A 20,402-nucleotide genomic window follows, 5' to 3' on the forward strand; every position below is an offset into this window, starting at 1 on the left:
TATGGCCTTTCATTCAAGATTAACACAGAGTCATTAAGCTGGTTTATGCAACCAGGTAGCTGAGCAAGAGAAATATTTAAAAGTAGTATGAAGCAATTTCAGAGGCCGAAACCATGCAATCAGTGGGCCCTCGTTGAGAATAGGCATGGGAAACATAGAAACTAGAACTGTCTTCGTTCACAGAAGACCAAAACAGCTCCTAAACCTGCTGCCCATCCAATCCCAAGCACGACGTGAGCTGTTTGGGCTGAGTGAAGTGGCCAGGCTTGGCGCACTGAACGGCCTGGAACACTGCTGTTATTTACTTCACCCTGTGCTCAGGAAAATAAGCTCTGGTAACTCTCATTTACCATGACAGCACATGAGTGATTACTGAACACAGCGCCAACTTCCCCTCCTAGCAGAAAAACTCTGAAGAAATGCAGCACTTCTTCTAATTGCTGGATCAAAAAAGGATAATGCAGCAGTAATGCTGCTGGGAATTACATTCCATGTTCTCCAAAACACTGCTTTAGCATTTGTGGTTGTTCAGAGTTAGGTTAGACACAGCCAGATTATCTTGGTAATTAGCTGGGATTTCATTGACTTTACTGATGACTATCCTACGTATTTTCAAAAAGGAGGAATTAGTTGGTGTATGGAAACACTTTTATGTGAAATGGGAAAGGCAAACTAAGAGAGAAAAAACAATTAAAGAGAAATCCAAGTTAGATTATAAGGAAAAAACTGGGACATACAAGAAAGGATTTAGGAGCCAGAGTTTGCAGGAATTTGAAAACTGGATTTTCAGTAAGTTGATGGTTAATATATCAATTTGAAACAGTAAACAAAATTTAAACTGAATTTTTCATTGGTTGTAAAACTGATTTCCTTTGGAAAGTTCCAGTATACCCATTTTCTTTAAGCCTGACATCAAGGATTAGGTGACAATTGCAACCTGAGATCTGTACGCACATCAACGTGAGTTTCTAAATCAAATGATACTTCTATCTTCCAATAAAAAATACTGAAAAGGAGATGTGGTTTTGGGAGTGGGGGGAGGAGAGGACATTGTGTAAGACTTCTTTGGGGTCCTCCTGTTTTTCTATGACATGAGAAGAAGTCTGGAGGAAGAAAGTAATTTTGGGCAACACTAAACGGATGTAAACAGCTTACACCCATTTTGTAGGTAGGAGAGAACTCCTATACTTCTTGTATTTGTGCCATGAGCATTTTTCCTTTCCAGCTACTTGGCTGTGGATGGACTACCAGAATTACGTTCAGGCTACTGCACACTTCTGTTAAAGTCCTAGTGGCAGAGAAGCACCCTAAACTAATAATCTTTTCACATTTATTGTTTTAAAAGAGGGCCGGACGCAGAAAGGCAAGGAACTTTCCAAAGAGACAATCCTTACTATGAAGAATAGACATTCTTAGCTTAACATAGCTGTGATTTCCAGCTCATCATGCAAAAACACAAAACTTTAATTGTTAAGAGCTACAGAGAGCACACACACGCACATTAGGCACTTTGTTTTATTTTGCAAAAAAAAAGTCTTTTATATATAAACCATTTCATTCTCTCTCAAAACATTCTACAACTATACAGCTGTTTGCTCCAACATTTGCATAGGAAATACAACAATACAAAAATAAGGTAGGGGGGAGGCAAAAGAAGCAAAACAGCAACCAATTTATGCATGTGTTTCCACGTATAAACATTTGAAGCCTTACAAAATTATTTACATCATTTGTCAACTATTTACATTAAGAGCAACATTTCTAACTATAACAAACAAAACTATAATTTATCAAGTATATGTAAAATTGTCTTAAAAAAAAGTCTATCATATACCACAAATAAATAAAGACAAACAACAGTTTTAACAATGCTAGGTTTTCCTGTGAGACCCTTTTTTGGTATTTTGATTGTTTATTCTACCCTTTGGTTGACAGCTTAATATTACAGCTTGTGAACTACAGACACTTTTACTTGGTTTGTTACGTTTTCTCCTGTTGCCTGGCCAAATCCTGCACGGTCTAACCTCATCTTTGGCCCTTCACTTAATGTTTCAAGGCTGAACACTGTGGATCAAAGTCATTGTTAGCATAAAAGGGCACCACTTCACTGACTTCAGAGGAGTTTCAGCTACCTTTGTCAGCAGTTAATTTTCCCTGTGTGTATCCATTTGAACAGTGGATAAACTAAACTGCACTGTAATTTTAAATAACATCACTGTATCCTTTACCTTCTAGTAAATTACATGCAATATCCACATGAAAACAGATCATACTGGTGCTGAACCAGCTTAACATGTCCGTATATGAAAATTGCATCCTAAATCCTTCTTTTTAAAGTGATACTAAGTTTAGCTTATAGTAAGAGGTTTAACATTCTGTATACTGTAACTATCCCCCCCTCCCCATTTAAGCTTCCAACATTTACTTTCCAGTTCACTTTAAATGTTTCACCCTTTTAAGCAATTTGAAAACAAAATCCTGCTTTGAATATTCAGTGCACACCGTCTGAGTTAACAGGTACAAAACATCTGAATGTCTTGCTCATTTCTCTTAAGAGAAATGAAGCTAAGTTGGTACTGTTCTGAGAGGTATTTAAGTAACTTTTTGTGTAAATGTGCCGTTAACAAATGTAAAACAACTGTTTTTTTTTCCAGATAATTCTTAGAAAACTTTTCTTTTTACCCTAAAAAGCTGATTTGCATATTTACAAAATCTTTGTCATAGCAAACATGCAACATACAGAACAAAATACTTTGTTCTATGGCTGTTTATGAATTTTTCTATGTATTTTATCTCCACAGAACGACTTAACATTTAAAAAAAAGCACAAGTACTAAACAAATCCAGTAAAACCCTGACAGATTACAATGCATGGCTTTTCCACTGTGTCCATTCATCTGCAGTCTCTCATTAATTTGTTTACTAAACATTGTCACAATAATGATAGTGCTTTGGTCAAAACACCTAGAGAGAAAAAAAAATATACGTGTAACGCTGCCATGTGTCAAGACATAATACTTGTAAAGAGATGAAACCTGCTGACTAAAGCCATATACACCCACGTGAGCAAACCAACGACTTGAACACTCTGGTATTGTGATACAGTGTCTTCCCTTTTTCTGCATAAATATACAAAATATACATTTTCCAGTTTTGAGATTTTCTTTTAAACGGATGATCCATCCTCAAAAATTAAACTAATTTCGGTTGTAGGTTGAGAGTCATTAGGAAATTGCATAGATACAGAACAGCCTCGGCAACAAGCCTGGCTTTCAGTTCTGATGCCTCTTCATGTGCAGAGCCAGGTGATCGGAGCGAGAGAAGCTGCGGTTGCACACGGCGCACTGGAAGGGTTTAGCCCCGGTGTGCTTCCTGTAGTGGCGCGTCAATTCGTCTGAGCGCGCAAATCGCCAATCGCAGCCCTCCCACGTGCACTTGTACGGTTTTTCACCTGAAATCAGACAGAAGGAAGAGAAACATCAGCTGCAGAGAGCTGGCGTGAGGCTGACACGAGTAACACCGCTGTTCAATTTAAAGGAAACGACAACAGAAAAAAATCTCGTGTTTCCTAATTCACAGGCATGTTCTGCGGGCCCCAAATGAACAGCCCCTTTGTTTATTCTGAGCTTTCTGCTCAGCAATTCTGCAAATTAATACTTGGGTAAAATGGCATCAGGAAGAAAGAAGAAACTTTCAAACATAAGCTGGGCACTTACACAAATCAGGGACAGTTACGATAGAGAAATGATCAGAGGTTTAGAAAAAACCTGCGTGAGACTGAAATATGCTCCCTCACATTCGTCTCAGTATGAAAGGGAGGAAAGCAGTCTCACATGACAACCTGGCCCAGTTTGTAACTTATGCTCGCACCTTTTAAAAAAGGATAAATCAAGTTTGAGCGAGCTTTTTTAAGAGAAGCCTGAAGTGGGAAGAAAGATTCCTATAAAGAATCTTTGTAGCGTATAGATCGGTTCAAGGTCTTCTGAAGCATGAACAAAGGTGCAGTGTATTACAAATACAACTGGGATAATATTTTCTAAAATGTCAGAGGCAATAAAATCTTGTGGTGCTCTGCTTTCAGCTAGCTATATATAGAAGAAAGCATCTAAAAGACCAAAGTCCTTGTTTTCTGAATTAAATGTCTACCATCAGGTAATCACACTGCAGACGTGGCAAATGCTTGTTGTTTCCATCAGGCTGTACCAATGCAGAGGGAGCACGGCATCTTTGAAATCTTGCTGTATTACAGAAACTCTGAATGCTACTTTGAAGTACCCTGCTAGCCTTGAATATGCTAGCTCAAGCACCTGAAATACATTCATTCATTCATTTTACAACTATACATGGGGTCTTTGAAGCATGTCTATAATATATGGATTTGTTTGTTGAAATGGGAGAAGCATGAAGCCACAAAGTCAAGATGACTTCTGTGTGAAGAGAACTTTACATGTTGGACATACACCTGCTCAGGAGCCAGCATGGACATGATGTCACCACACAAGCAAGCTTCGTATAAATAAAGAAGCTAAGATTACCTATTTATAGGATATTGGTTGACGCTGGTTGACAAAAACACCTTTCAGATGGCACAGTCATTGCTATCTATATCCTTTATATCAATTTGATTCTGGCAAAGAGAGAAAGAAAGCCAAGTTTATCTGAGCTCTCAGCAGCAAAGTGGAGCAGAATCACATGAAGACCTGAGCTTTCAAAAAAACCCTTTCCACCATGACTTAAACACCTTCTCCTTCTCCATCTGGTCCCAGACCTTTACTCTAACAGCTTCAATCCTACAGCTCTATGGAGCGACTCAATCTCCCCTGGGTTATTGTCACATTAGCAAGTAGAAAACAGTCAGAAGACAGTATCCTGCCATCTGTTTGTTCTGCAAAGAACACCATTTGAGAAACATCAAAACGTCTCTTCAAAGACTCTAAACTGTAATTTAAATGAAATTATGAAACATGTTTTGTCTGTGAGTTTCTACTGCTTCTTCTCAACTAAGCAGTAACTTTTCATCTACAGCTAAAAGTGAAGTCAGCTCTCTGCTTGCCATGGCAAACTGATTTCATATCAGCAGCATGCTCACAACTAGAATGAGACTTCTACAAGATAAACTAACCAGCCAAACAAACCACCACCTCTTTGCATAAACAGCAAAGGATTTACTGAAATTGCAGCGGATAATAACAAACCTTAAGAAAACAACAAATTTGGGGCCAGGAATCACCTCACAATTCAAGTTCAAAATTAATTGATACATGGTAAAACAGATCACAATTTGTTGAAAATTTCCATCACAGTTGAATTTACTCTTCCTGACACTGACTAAAGACTGGAATGACCTACAAAATGGGATTTTTTTTTTTTGTTCTACGCAACATATATTGTAGATCAAAATACAGAGCTCATTCAAATTTAGTACATAAAGCTTTTCTAACATCAGAGAAGTCAGCTGAGATAACACAGTTAGTCTTCATAGCAGAATGACAGCAAAGGTCTCAGTGCAGGATCCTTTGTAGTATGTATGTCATCCTTCATGTATTTAAACTCAGTCTTGCTTTAATTCACATGGAGCTCTGTAAAAGACTGCACTGCTGTTCCATAAGCGTAACATCAGAGAGACCTTCAGTGAATGTTTTAAGTTTTGTTGCACAAAAGCATTACTCTTATATGTAAAGCACCTTAACTCAAAAACAATTCCCTTTTCTCTTTTTTCCTCTTTTCTTCCACGCTGGCTTTAAGCTCATCTAATCAAATGTTTCCACCTGGTTTACAATTAATTTAACCTAAATCCAGAAGTCTCAGTAAGATGACACTATTAAAAGCTTCTGACCAATCTTTAAAAACCGTCACTTAAAACTGTCATAAATTCCATCCTGTAATCCCCCCACCCTAACTGCCTGCAGAGAGCACAGAGATTTAGTCAGCTCTCTGTTTTCTCCTGTTTTGTTTACCAATTTACAGATTAACACTGGGTATATAAGAAATGATAAAGAGGGTGGGAAAATAGCACTTATCAAACAGAAGACCTGGACACCTAGAATAAAACACTAAATGGGAAACAAGAGACTAAAAAGCACACTTCATAGACTTGCCGTAGAGGTGATATAAGGTATGTTGAAATTCACTGACACGCTACGTTGTATTACTGAAAAAGCAGTCTCAAAATTGTCCCACTAAGTAGCACCTAGCCCTAAGACCAAACAAAAAAACCTGCTGTCCTCCCATTCTATCTTGCTTTTCATCTGTGACAACATGTTGTGTGAAGACTCCTGGCATATAAACCACCAGAAATCAGGACAGCAGCAAACCATGCCGCTTCTTGGACCCAACAGATTCAAAGGCAATGACGAATTCCTACCTAGAAAACTCTGTAGCTCACCCCATTGCAGTGGTCACCTCATCTATCAATGCTACTACAGTCAAGAAAGAGCCATGGGCATCTCACCGTCATGTAGTGCAGCACCAGCACAAGCAGAGAAGCTGTGCTTGCTTCTCCTTCCTGGACAAGTGCTGCAGACCTGAGCTGAACTGAACAGAGCTTGAGGACGCACTCAGGGGAACAAGGGGGTGCCTTACTCAGATTGTTTTAACAGCGTTACTTTTATGTACTTGGAAATTAAAGCCAGAAGGTTGCTTTTAACCCCTGCTTTGGCTAACAGTGAGAACTGGAAAATTTATTTTTAGCGCCAATATAGAGGCCCAGATTATTCTGAATAAATCCTAGGGGTAAAATACTGAATATCTATGTTTGTAATGCTAGTTTCCGCTGGAAAGTTCTATTTAAGAACTGAACCAATTTCAAATGTTTTCCTTTTGGGCAAGAAGGAAGGGGGGCAAGAAAAAGAAGGTGGAGGTTATTTTCACTCCTTTAAAGATAGCAGAACAACTAGCTGCTAGTATTCTCTCTGTCAATCTATACACATGCTTTTTGTCACTGAGCAGAAATAAGAATTTGGTTTAAGCTCCTGTGGCAAGGAAAAAAAAAAAAAGCCTCATGTTACATATTTTCTGAAGTGATTCTACGTTCTCTGTGCTGACTTAAAAGCTCTGAGAAATCTGAGTTTGAGAACTTATTTAAAAAAATAACAACACCACCACCACAGGTATACACAAAAAGGGACACTGAACCCTTTATAAACTATTTCCATTGGCTACACAGTAGTGTAAGATTTGTTTACTTTAATGATTGTGTGAAATACAGTAGCTGTAAAGTTTCAGAAATGCTTGGTTTTCCTCCAGCAATTTAGTATTTCTATAGGGTGTTAGACCAACGCCATTGGTCATTAAACACGAACGCAGTATAGCTCAGTTACTGGAACACGATCACTGTATCAAACAGATATTTCACTGTAAAAGCAAGAAAACAGCTAACTCCTCCACTTCAGGGGAGCTTCCACAGGATTTGTTAGAATGTCAACACTGTTCAGCTAAAACACCATGGAGGAAGCTGGTACCGATTTCCAGCCAAATAGCACACTCCAACCCTTTCTTCCCAAGCCAGAAATATTATACACAGCACTTCTGGGAAACAGAACTGCTTTCCTTTAAATTATACTTCAACAGGATAGGGATTTCATAAGTTTAATTGGACTTTTGCATAACCTCCTTCCAGTATCACTCATTTAAAATATTTTGCTAGGCTTATGCATCACAAAATATATTTTAAGTTCTTGAACTGCTAATATGTATCCATTCTCCAGTTTTAAAAATAAATTTGTAGAGCATGAGAAACAGGCTTGTACTTGAGCACTGAAATTTTAATCACCCATGTTTAGTTTGGAAGCTCTTTTACGGAATGTACCTAACAAGAGATAAGGGAGTTTAAAACCTGAAAGGAGACTATTTTTCTTCCAACGTGTTTGTCAATCCCCTAAAAATTAAAATAAATTATAATGCTCTGAGATTGCAAAAATGTCAGAAACATGTACACACACCTGCATATAACATGGCAACCTCACTAGCCACTTCAATAGCTAAACTACACCAATGTAGATCCTAAGGTTTGGGATCCTTATCAATATCTCACAAAAATTATCTGGACCTCTGAGTCAATGCTGACTCTTCTTTTAATTTATCTACAGGCTGTAGTAGTTTAAAAACAGACCAAGTATTTTCCTAGCATTAATTCTATCTGCTGGCAGTGACTGTCATTGCCGTACTCACATAGGAAAGGTACGGTGCCATGAGGTGGGTGATGGTAACTGACATCCTTTATCCTACAGTCCTTGTAAAAGAATCACAGAATAATTTGAGTTGAAAAGGACATTTAAAGGCCATCTAGTCCAATTTCCCTTCAACAAGCAAGAACTTCCACACTGGTCAGGTTGCTCAGAGCGCCATCCAGCCTAATCTTGAATGTCTCCAGGGACAGGGCATCCACCACCTCTCTGACAACCTGTTCCAGTGTTCCACTTCACCTTGTTGTAAATTACTTCTTTCTTATACACAGTCTGTATCAATCTATCAATCTTCTTTAATTTGAAACAATTTCCCCTTGTCCTATCACAACAGACCCTGCTAAGGAGTTTGTCCCTTGCTATATTATAACACCCCTTTATATACTGAAAGGCTGTGATCAGGTCTCCCTGCATCCTGAGAAGACTTCCTTTTAAAATGCTGTTTGGGAAAAACAATCACTCGAAACCTCTGTTAGCAATGAATTTTTCCATTAACAAGAAAGTAAACTTCCTTACTCCACTGAAGAAGCAGCTGTATAATTTTATTTCTGCACTTCACTACTAGAATGGCCTTCTTAAAATATAAAGTTATATAGAGTAAGGGTCAGGTTTTCAAACCTAGTCAACTACTTGAAGAGTACAGGAGACTGATCTAAGCACATGCAAATATGCATAAAGAAGCCTTCATCAAATGGAAATACATAGGAATGCCAGAAGCCTCCACATCTGACAAATCACACATAATGACTCAAGTGAATTAAAAAGGGACAATTCCACCCAAGGTCCCACATTTCAAAGCTACTGCAGGACACAGGAGGGAAGAGTAGACCAGGTCGATGTGAGTAAGCACTAGAGTTGGCTAGAAGATGAAACACTCTGTTCTCACTCTGCTGGGAAGCATTTTCACCTGATGTTGGAGTAGGGGGTGGGGAAAGGACCCCTTTGAAGTTCTGTGGAGAAGCATGCATGGCTTTAGTGAGTCACTGACAGAGACAACACGTTTTTGCTCCCTTTGTGCCATATCTCTGTCTGGCATCTGCCTCTTCAGGAGCTAAAAGATGGACATGTCTGGCAACAGCAGAATGCCAGCCCCAGAAAGCCCAGACAACAGGCAATCCTAGCCCAAGCATAGCTGGCCTAGCTTCTGGGGCGAGACTCAGAATCAGCTGGAACACACATTTTCTTCCTGTAGAACTGCTTCCCCAGAGGCAAGTGCCCAGCCTTAAAAAACATTCAACTAGGTGTGATACCAAGGAGGAAGAACAGTTTTTCACTGGTATAAACACTGTGGTGCAGAAATTTTCACACTGTGTCCTGCTTTAAAACAGATTACTACAAAGGTTTCTGACAACTTTGCTTTTAAAATTTTACATCTTAGAATCAGTTGTCTTAGATTCCTGATGTACTACAGTCTTCAAAAAGCTAAGTCTGCCCTTTTAGTTTGCCTGACTTTACTGTAGGTTAAAGCATGACTGTTTTAAATGCCTGCCTCTTCCTGGCTAACTGGAATTGAAAGCAGTTGGTTGAGTATCCTACCCTCGATCGAAAGAAGTTTCTAGCTTTGAAAGTTTACCTAAACTTAGATCCCCATTCTATCATTAACTAAGCTGTCACTGTTTGAAACAGTCTTTTATTTGGGGTTTTTGTCTTTTTTTTTTTTAAGCAGTTTTTGTTGTTGTTGTTGTTCAGATAAAGAACAGAAAGCTGAAATTTCAAAATTAAAAAAAATATCCCTCAGCTGCTTAAAAGCTCTTTAGAGCATTGAAATTCTCTGTGTTGTCCAAGTCAGAGAGGGATTAGAAGGCTGAGAGCATACATAGAGGCTGAAGGAAATCCAGCTTATTTTTTGAGTGATGAAATAAATATAGTCCTTGAAATAAGCAGTCCCCCAGTGATACGAATACATAACACATGCTGTGCATTTAAAAATGTGATAGAAGTCTGTGTCTAGTATAGTAATGGCTATTGGGTGACCACTAGTTAACAACAAAACAGGATTTTTAGGAGTTCTGTAACACAGTTGTTTTTTCCCAGTACATCCCATCACTGATAAACCAAGAAGTATTACATCTCTTTCTAACAAAAGCATGAAGAGGAAAAAAAAGACAAGAGTTTGGTAAAGCAAAGAGGACAGTAAAAAAAAGAAGTTACATATCACTCAGTTTCTGACTGCAGCCACACAAAGGCATTATCTTCTGAGAGCTCCCAGCAATGTCTGAAGCACTCTTATTTTTCTAAGTGTTGTCTTACGCAGTTCAAGGATTACTGGGGAATCTTGACTGGCCTGTGAAATGGTTTATTTTCTTTCTGGCATAACATTCTGTCTTAACAGAGGTGGTCTCTCCACAAGGAGATATGCAAACAGAGGAAAGGAATTTTTTAAAGTAGGTTTATAAGAAATCCATGCCATCTGGGGCGTATGGCCATGTCTACGGGTTCTGTGCTCTGCTGAAGAACGCATTTCCTCATCTACGGTTGTGGTGCAAGAACAGCTCTTTAGCTCTCACACCAATAACACTGGCTCTTGTGCAGCCAGATAAGAAGTGCTCTTAACGTGGAATTCATTAAACCTGCTGTAGACTTCCAGATTTCCATCTACTGTACGCACACACAAGAATTGAAAGCAATACATTAAAGCTATTTTAATTCAAAGCAAAGTGCTGTACACTTGCCAAAATCAAAGGTTTTAATATGTCCTTAATCAGACTTGTTAGAGATCACTGAATATAAATAATGCAGCCTGACAGAACGAGAATGCTGCTACCAAGATACTCAGACTAAACTAGGACATTACTTACATGTTTCTAATCTTTCACCAGTGGGAGGTTCAGGTCATCTAACAAACAACAAACAACGCTACTCAGAACATGTTCAGTGGAACCAGGAGTCAATTGTCCAAGTCAAGCTCAGAAATTAATTACAATAAGGAATGTCTACTCAAATAATGGAAAATTTTAATCACTGGCAATTGCTGTGAATCTTGGACTATAGTAGTGTATGTAGGGCGGTCTCAAAACGAACTATATTTAAATCCGGTCTCTTAGGTCAACAGTTTCCTTATCAGGAATCAAATATCCTGGAACTGAAGTTTAATCCTCTCAGGGAGCAATTGACAGAAACAACAGCGTTGTTTTTTTTGTTTTTTTTTTTTAAAGCTTTCATGCTTAAAGGGACTTTCTAGGCTTTTAATCAAAAAGAAAATGTTAGGCTTTTCTTTTAAGTATCTCAAATCTAACAGAAGTATCCCTCACCTGACACCTTGGAATTTAATTCCCGCATCCGAAAAACTCAGTGCCAGACACTGACGTGAATGGCCAGTAATACTTAATTAAAATTTAGGAATATATTGCTAAGACTTCGCCCAGAAAAACACAACGCATTCAAGCATGTCTCGTTTAGGTTATGACTACAGATAAAGAGCTGAATCAATTAATCCAAAGGTCTGCAATCATCCACAGAGTGTTTGAAAAATGCATTATTTTCCCTTAAACTGTGGTTTGCACAGGAAAATAATGTTCTTCCATTTCTCACACAGGCAACTAATGGATTTAGCAGAATTCATAAATAAAAGATACCAACATATTCTCCAGCAGTGTCTAGCAATATTGCACTTTAATGCACTTTGTCAACAATTTTATTTAACTCTCCTCCACTTTTCCTTATTCTCCCTTCCAATGATGGCATTTACTGACATCTCCTTAAAGAATAATCAGCACAACTGACTCACTCAACAGGTTAAAGAAACAGAATCTGTGCTTACTTAATAGCTATTTTCACGATCTAAAGGTTTTTTTCCTGGATAAAGTGTCGCTACAGACACAGAAAGCTGCTGCCATGAGCAAGGCAGTCTTGAGCTTCAGTTCCCCACTTGTATAACACAAGCAAAATCCTTCACCTAATTCTCAGGACTGAGATCAGTATGTGTTCTTTGTGAGGTGCTTTTTTTTTGGTAGGGTCCACTGTCACTTGTACTCCCTTCTAAAGAATGGGTGTCCTGAGCTTCTGGGCGATTCTTTAAGGTACCACTGTTAACATGCATAGATCTACAGCTACAGTAAATTCAGAACACAAAGTCATAAGGACTGCTAATGTCTACTGCACACAACTGGTTCTAATTCTGGTGTATACAAACTAGTTCTGGATGTACTGAGGCAGAGATCTAAATGGAAGTAAAATGTTTAACACCTTGAGGAACCGCACAAGCTAGCAGCTGTCCCATGCCAATGCAGCATTTGAAATAACTAGGGCTGGTGGAAGTATTTTGAGTGCATCTCATTTAGAGAAATGCCATTTCTCTTGAGTTATCTCGGCTTCCACTTCCCATCACCAAATACAAACTAGATCTATAGATAGAGACGAAATAGTTATGCAGTTAATGTTAGAAACTATTAATGGCAAATCAACCATGTGATCAGAGAACATGCCTGTACGAAGCTTCTGTATACGGAAAACCAGTACGCAGCTGGAAAATGCCCTCAGTGCCTTGATGAGTTCAAAACAGTGACAGATTTTCCTCTAAAAAGCCATACAAAATTCTCAAGCGTGCGGCTGTTTGCAGAAATAATAGAAGAAACACCCTAGAGCCAGCAGCTCTGCTGTAGCATTACAGGTAGTGTATTCCAGGTGCCTGCATATTAAAGACTCAACTTCAAGAGTCCCAAATTTTTACATATAAAGAAACGTAACAGGTTTAAGTTTTACAAAACATGGTTCTAAAGGATCATATGCATGTATATAGATATATATATGAAGTATGTATCTACTTGTGTTACAGGAGAAATCTAATGAGGTTATCTACAATACGCAATGAATTGCTTCGCTCTGACATCTGGCACGTTTTTCTAGTTGGACACAGAACTGTTATGTCAGTGTCTTAAAGTAGTTTTCATGTTGGACAGCTTGCAATAAATGCATAACACCCTCTAATATATACACCAGTTGCACAATACAAGTTATGAAACTTGTTCCATGACTAACGGGTATAATCATTTTAAAAGAAAATCCCCGCTTCCACAAGTAAAAAGAAAAAAAACCACCTAATCTATTTTGACAAATGCTCCAACAGGTATTTCCATGTGATGAGTACTGTCCTACGCGTCTTGGAAATAACTAAGAGCAAGTTAAGATCCCACTCTGAAGTGTTTAAGCTTTTCGAATGTACTGGACATCTGCTCCACAACTGCACAGAAATGGATACACAGCGCTGTGTTTCTCCACAGCAGCTGAATGTTTGTGTATATTCCACATTTTGTGTTACCAGTTTATCAACAACAAAAACTTACTTCCTAATTTACAAACACTAAAGCAGTATCTAGAAGAAGGAAAGTGGATGCCTGCTCCAGCAGCTCAAACACAGATATTAACCTTGTTTCTCTGTGTGATTGTTGGAGAGAGTGAATATGGCGTCCAGCATAATTCCATTACGTACCAGCTTAAGCTATCTGACTTGCTGCAAGGTAAACATGCAAGAAACACGTAAGAAAAGAGAATGGCATTTTGCTCTTGCCCATTTCCTAGTGTTAGTTAAATGTAAAAGTCTGGGAGCGTGTTCGTATTTAAAAAAAACAAAAACAAAAAAAACCAAAAAACTACAGCCTACATTCCACCCATTAAAAATAACACTTCCCTGAAGTTTGTTCTCAAAGAACATCTTTTAGACCTGGTGAAAGCCATTCAGAAGAAAAAGACTGCTAAATAAATACTTTGAAAAGGCTGAGATTTTCCAATATAAAAGGAAAACCATAAGGTCTGTCTTGACTTTTACTGGCAGACAAACTTTGCTGCAGGCTCTTTTATTTTAAGATGACAGATTGCTAAGAAGGGCGGGGGCTGGTTGGGATGAGAGAGAGACTGCAGCCAATTTTGAAAGGTATTGTTAAGAAACTAAGAATAAGGAGAAAACAACTTCAGTGGTCCATGATTACTAAAGAACGGGTTTAGCCAGATAAACAGGTCTGCTATCCCTGAAGGGATTTGAAAGAATATCACACACAACTTTATTAAAATGGATTACGTGACAATTACTTCAGACTTTGAAGGTAAAAGCTTCACAAGAGTCTTAAAAATAATAATAAATTAAAGCCAAGGCTCAGTAACACTGCATGAACGCATAGTTCTAGGGGACTAGGTGCACGCAAAGTGGACTGATACACAAAGAAACGCCTCCCTGAAGTTTAGCACTAAGCCTCCCTCTTTTGAGGCAAAGTAGAGAGATCTCCCTGCACTCCTGAGGGAGCCCCGAGGGCCCCCAGTGTAACTACGCCATTTCCCTGAGATCGCTTCCATTCATGTTAACCTTCAGTTGATTGATTTATGTGGTATCAGTACGTCAGAGATCCTGCTCGTAAATCGACACGTTTCAGCTGTATCTTGAGCGAAGAGATTACAATCTGTACTGGAAATCTTCAAGTATTAAATGAATATTCAAGAGAGCTAGCAAATCCAAACTCTGAAATAATGCAGGTAACAGGATATGGACTCGCATTCTTGCATGTTAGCGCTTCAGACAGTTTATCCCTTCATTCACCTCCCCAGAAGACCCTTTGTATTCTAGGCTTGCTTAAATTCACTAGATTTTTATCTCCAACATTCTTGTTTCCATGAATACATCAGCTTCTCTGACCTCTGCACATTAATCCACATTTCTAAGGTCAAACATCTATAGCTAGAAAAGTGAAGGTAACAATAAACATTAGTGATCCCATGCAGTATGTATTAGGGGTGTATATATTTCTGTGCACACAAACATTAACTTCATAAACCCCTAAAGCTATTACCACTCAGGATAAAAAAAAAAAAAAAAAAAAAGAAAACAAAACACCACACTGATTTTAAAAAGGGAAAGTAGTATTTAGTGATGCCCAAGTAACTCATTTTTGTGGAGTAGAACATTACTTTTATCTTCTTCCTAGTTACTGTATAATAGCAAGTGACATTTAAAACTGAGACTCAACTGCTGGCTAAATTGCACGGACACCACTTAAAGGTTATTTATTAAAGACCAATAGTATTATTCTGTCTGACATTATTCAGGTTTACAGTCTCAGAAAAATATTCTTATCAATCTGGTCAGTAATGAATGACCATACGTACAAAAATACCAAAGTGTTCTTGTTTAGTCTATTATGAAATTAAAATCAATTAAAATTAAAAATTAAAATTAAAATAGAAATTAAAGCAGTAGAGTTGCTTAGAATTTTTTTTTTTTTTTTTTTTTTTAAAACTGTGAGTGCAACACAGATAACTCTTTCATTTATCAAAACAAAATTTCCATAGTAACATTTAGCCTGGAGATACTCAATTTCTTACGATAATCTAACAATCCATTCAGAACAGCTGAAAACACAGCCTTGTTTCCACAGAGACAGCAAAGCATTTTGCTGGATCACAGCTCACGCTAAATTTTGTTTTGACTTTTGATTTAAACTTAGGTGAAAACTCATTACTTGAGCAGCACAACCTTAGTGCTGGCAGCCTGCTTCAATAAGCAAACTGCTTGAAGTGCATTGATGTTCGCAGGTAAGAGTTCAAGCTCACACTCCATTTTAAAAACACAGGTAGTAACCCCCTTCCTTTTTGTTTTTTGTTTAATTTTTTATTTTGGCAAATAAATAAGTAATTGTATTTTACTGTAAAGTAAAAATTGTCTTCTTACTGTAGCACAACTAGTTTTGTATTAAGATCCCAGAACTGTCCTAATAGCTCCAAGCGCGCTGTTGGGGAGCTCAGCATTCCTCCCCCTGCCTCCTTTGTCTACACAAGTCCATCCTTAGGAGCAATCCCTATGAAGTTCTGGGTTTTGAAGGCTTGGCTCCTGTGTGCATGAATAAGCAAAGCTTTGTCCTCAGCCTTTCTTGGTGTAGGCCCACGAGCTGCAATTGTGTCAGTATCTGCACATAGAATTCGATCAGTGTGTAAAAACAGATGTTATACACTAACACTCTGCACTTCCATTTCCTCCATTCTAATGTCTTCCACTAGCAGAAAAAAAGAACTGTCTCAGAAAACAAACAAACAAACAAAAACACGCACAATATGCAAATGGAGATGATGAGAATTTTCAAAGCATTTTGGAAAAAAGAAGTTTAAGATTAAATAACTCTGAACAGGTCAAAGAGAAGGCTCAAAATAGAAAAACTCTATTTATGTAGATAAATCTTCAAATTCGTAATGTTTATTCTGCTGAATTCATTATTCCTAAGAAGATTTTCTGGGGGGAAAAGTAGTATTTCCATCTGTTTTATTCTTAACAGTTTTGAGTTCTGCATTGTAAAAGGCTGAACACTGCACACTGCATTTAGAATTAAAAAAAAAAAAAAAAAAAAAAAAAAAAAGCTTTTCTTCTCACAGACTAAACCTGAAATTTTTCTTAAGTGCCACTGTACAGAAATGGGGAGAAGATGGCGGATCAAACACTTGTGCCTTTTCAGAGATATAAGCCATTAATGAGCAAGAGACAGTGAGAGCGAGTACATACCCGTGTGAGTTCTCAGGTGCGCTTTTAAGTGAGAAGACTTTGTATACACTTTCGTGCAGCCTAAAACAAAATAAGAAGGGAGAGAAATGCTTCAGTAGGGAGAACAGGAACACTCTGCATTATGCTTAAACTTCCTCATTCAGTGCTGAGGTACTATCTGGAAGCATTTAAGTTTACTACCTTCTGGCACGATAACCATTTAGAAGTATAATTTAATACAGAAAGTTCCTAGGGAGACATTGCTTTACATAGAAAAAAATATATGTTTCTGGGAGACTTACTTCCTTCTAACGTAGTATAAAACAATAGCTGCTAAAATCTACATGGCTCCATAAATCTTTAAGTCTCCTTACAAACTTGTTTTTAAATTCCTAAAGCCAGTTCACCTAGGATTCTATCTCACTTCTCCATTTTATGCATTTATCACGTTGATCAGGTGATATACCACTGTGAGTTATAATTATAAAGAGAGAAAGAACCAAGAGCTGTGACTTTCTCAGTGTGCACAGAGTGGTGTGATCATCCTGTACCTGGGATCACATATTACCGGAAGGAATAGCTTAAAGAGTGAGGTTCTTCTTTCAGTGCAACATACATTCCCTCTGAGCCTATCCTCTTATGTGAAATTTTTAAAGGTAATTTTAATTGCTTTATCCAATTCCTTATTTGTATCAAGGGAGGTACAGCCACTGGCTCAACTGCCAGCAGATGAAGCAAGTCTTACAGGATCAAACTGAGCTTCTGCTCCATCACAGGTATTAGAGAAGTTAGGGCATGAACTGGACGCCCACAGACTCTAATTAGAAATGGACATCTAGCTAGTTTTTTTTTTTTCCCCCCAATAAAGACAGAGCACAACTTTTTCTAAACACAGTAAAGTAAGGTCAGAAGTTTGACTGTAAAAATGACATGCAGAAAATGACAGGCACTATTTAAAGAATGTAAGTACACACCACACAGAATAAGACGCTGGAGAAATTCCACTTCAACAAGAAATGATTTGATTCTAAATATAGTAAAGAAAATAACTTATGCCTAGTGTATGACTATTCACACTTTCTTATTCCCAGAGGTGCGGTCGCCATGCTGCTTACCGGGGTAGTCACAGTAGTGGATGCGTCTTTTCTCCAAATCTGGGTTACTTCTTCTGTTGTATCTGACTGGCTGTATGTTCTGGGGAGTTATTGGCAGAGTTGCAGGTAAATTCGGGTTATGAATTGCCAGCTTGGAAGCTATAGTGGCAGCGTATGATGGAGGAGGGGTTAAATTCTGTAGCATCTCTGCTTGTCTATCCGGACTGCCAGGCTCTGAGCTGGGGGGAGAGGGGGGGAAGTAGGTGGCCTGCTGCTGAAGAAATTGGTTTGGCATTGTATAGGAGCATGGGGGAATGCCCTGGAACTGTTTCATTGCAGTCTGTGGGACAGCTGGGGAGAGGGTGTTGAGGCCTGACATGGCCGACGGCATGGAGACACTGCTAAGGGAGTCCATGACGGCCGCCTGAGGGGCTGCACTGGGCATGTCAAGGTCCGGCGAGCTCAGGAGTTGGTAAAGCTGGCCCTGCTGGGGCGTGACAGAGAGGTGGACATCAGGGGTCGGGAGCTCCTGCTTGATGAAAATGTTGTTCACATCAGGGGTCTGATGAGAGCTGAAAATGCTGGTGAACTCAGGGAGGGCCTGAGTAGGGGCAGGGGCAGCAGTTTCACTCTGGTGACTGAAGATGGTGACGGGCTCGGTCTTGATGTGGGGGACGCAGGGCCGCTGGGATTTGTACAGGCCTGTTCTCAGGTGGCTGATGTCAGGGAGGAAGACGTTCATGTTGATGCTGTAAGGCAAGCCTTCGCTGTCGGTGAAGAACTGGTCTACGACTGAGGCACTATCTCTTCTGTACTTCTTATGCTCAGAGATGACTGGGACGGGCGGAAGCTGAGGTGCCAGATATTTCTCCATTTCACATCTTGTCTGCAAAAACAAAACGTACGATAGCCCACATGACTGGCTGCGAAACAAGGTGGCACGTGCACAGCTTGAGTTGGGAAACAGAAAACAGCCGCTCTCCAGCCAACTGTGAGCTACCTATGGAGGGAGATACCAATGCCACTGAGAACAGGAAGGCAAAACAAAGACAAGCACAGCTCACACAGAGAAATGCCGAGACCAATCGCGTGCCTCAGCCCATGGCAAGCTTTCATCTTGTGTCTATAAGACAACCCCGTACGGGGAAATGACAGGCCCCGGCCTAATCTACAGATCTCGCCTTCGGAATTTGCTGTCGAACAAGGTCGCTGCCGATCGGTTTCACTCACTCCACTTTGAAATGCGAACTCTGGGAAGTCACATCCCCAGACAGCCGTTCGAGCTAACACTTCAAACGATGTTTATACGTGCCTGATTCCTGCGCTTCCAGGGTTTTCCATGCTTAGAAGAAAGGTGTTCGATTAGAAGTACAACACCGAAGCGTAAAGGTATAAGTAACGCCGAATAAAAGAAAGACTGGTCGGCGACTTTCGCTCACCCTTTATGCAAAGCGTCTCACTAAGACTTCAGAATCTGCACAGCGGTGACTAGCAGATAAACATGTCCCAGCTCTGCCCGGGTCCCGGGAACTCTGTAATTACGGGGATCGCTGCCCCGGTGCAGTGGTGCCGGGGAATCCGTGGGAGGCAGCGCCTGACCCCGCACACTCATCGGCCAGGCATGTGCCGAGCAACACCAGTGGGCAAACGCGGCATTCCCCCTCGCCCCGTCAGGGCTCATTCCAGACCCGGCGAGCACCCGAGAAGAGAAAGCGGCTGATAAACAGCCTGCCCTGCTTTAAGTGGCTTTCAGGACGTTTCTTCAAAGCCCACCAGTAAACAACATAAACAAACAGAGACGCATTCCCTCGCTTTGATCTGCGTCTGCCCTAAACACGCCCGGCTGCTTTCCGCCTCCCCCCACTTACAACGGGACGCTTTGAAGCCGGGACCGCTCTTCTCGGAGGGGCACGGCGCGGGTCGGAGGGCGGCCGGCAGGCAGCTGTCCGCAGCGGAGCCGATCCCGAGCAGCGTTCCGGGACGGACAGAAAGTCCCGGGAAGTCCCCGCCGCCCCCACACCAACTCCCCCCCCCCCGCTCCCCGAACATGACTCTCCGCGTGGGCGAGGAGGACAGGCGGCCGCTCTAATTCTGCCACCGGGCAAGTGCACGGGCGGCAGCCGGAGCTCTCAGCTGCCCCCGCCCCGCTGCCCGGAGCCCCCGGCCCGGACCCGCGGCGCGGCCCCACCCCGTCCCGCCCGCTCCTACCTGCACCATCTCCTCGCCCGGCAGGGCCGCGCCGCCGCCCCCTCCGCCGCCCCCCGGGTGCTGGTGCTGCTGCTGCTGCGGCGGCTGTTGCTGCTGCTTCAGGTCCTCTCCGGGGAAGACAGGCGCTTCCCTGGCCCCCAGCACGGGCTTGAGCTGCGCGAACACCGGCTCCTCGGGCATGGGAGCCAGGCGAGCGCTCATGGTCAGCACCCGAGTGGCCATGGGCAGGGCACTGCGGTGCGGCACGGGCGGGCTGCCCGCCCCGGCGCTGGGCTCTGCCCGAGGGCTGCTGCGCTGGGCTGGGCGGCGGCTGCTCGGCTCTCACTATAGCCACGAGCCCCGGCCCGGCCGCGCATCCACTCAGGCGTCGTCAGTGCCTCCGCCTGTACCTGGCGGCTGGTGTCTATCGCGGACACGCGCCCGCCTCTATTTCACCCACCCCACCCCCTGCACCCCACCCAG

General features: G+C 40.9%; 1 protein-coding gene across 1 annotated transcript; it reads right to left on the reverse strand.

The window, feature by feature from the left end:
* Positions 1 to 1,501: 1,501 nt before the first annotated feature.
* KLF5 (Kruppel like factor 5) lies at positions 1,502 to 20,007 on the reverse strand. The gene is made up of 4 exons (XM_042839224.1): positions 19,941 to 20,007; positions 17,754 to 18,618; positions 16,660 to 16,719; positions 1,502 to 3,451 (listed from the first exon to the last, which is right to left on the reverse strand). The coding sequence occupies exons 1-4, from the start codon at positions 19,947 to 19,949 to the stop codon at positions 3,273 to 3,275; spliced, it is 1,113 nt and encodes a 370-aa protein (XP_042695158.1). The 5' UTR covers positions 19,950 to 20,007; the 3' UTR covers positions 1,502 to 3,272.
* Positions 20,008 to 20,402: the final 395 nt, after the last annotated feature.

The sequence above is a fragment of the Centrocercus urophasianus genome, unplaced genomic scaffold (assembly GCF_019232065.1).
Source record: "Centrocercus urophasianus isolate 14NV4802_14NV808 unplaced genomic scaffold, USGS_Curo_1.0 seq_9, whole genome shotgun sequence".
Classification (NCBI taxonomy): Eukaryota; Metazoa; Chordata; class Aves; order Galliformes; family Phasianidae; genus Centrocercus; species Centrocercus urophasianus.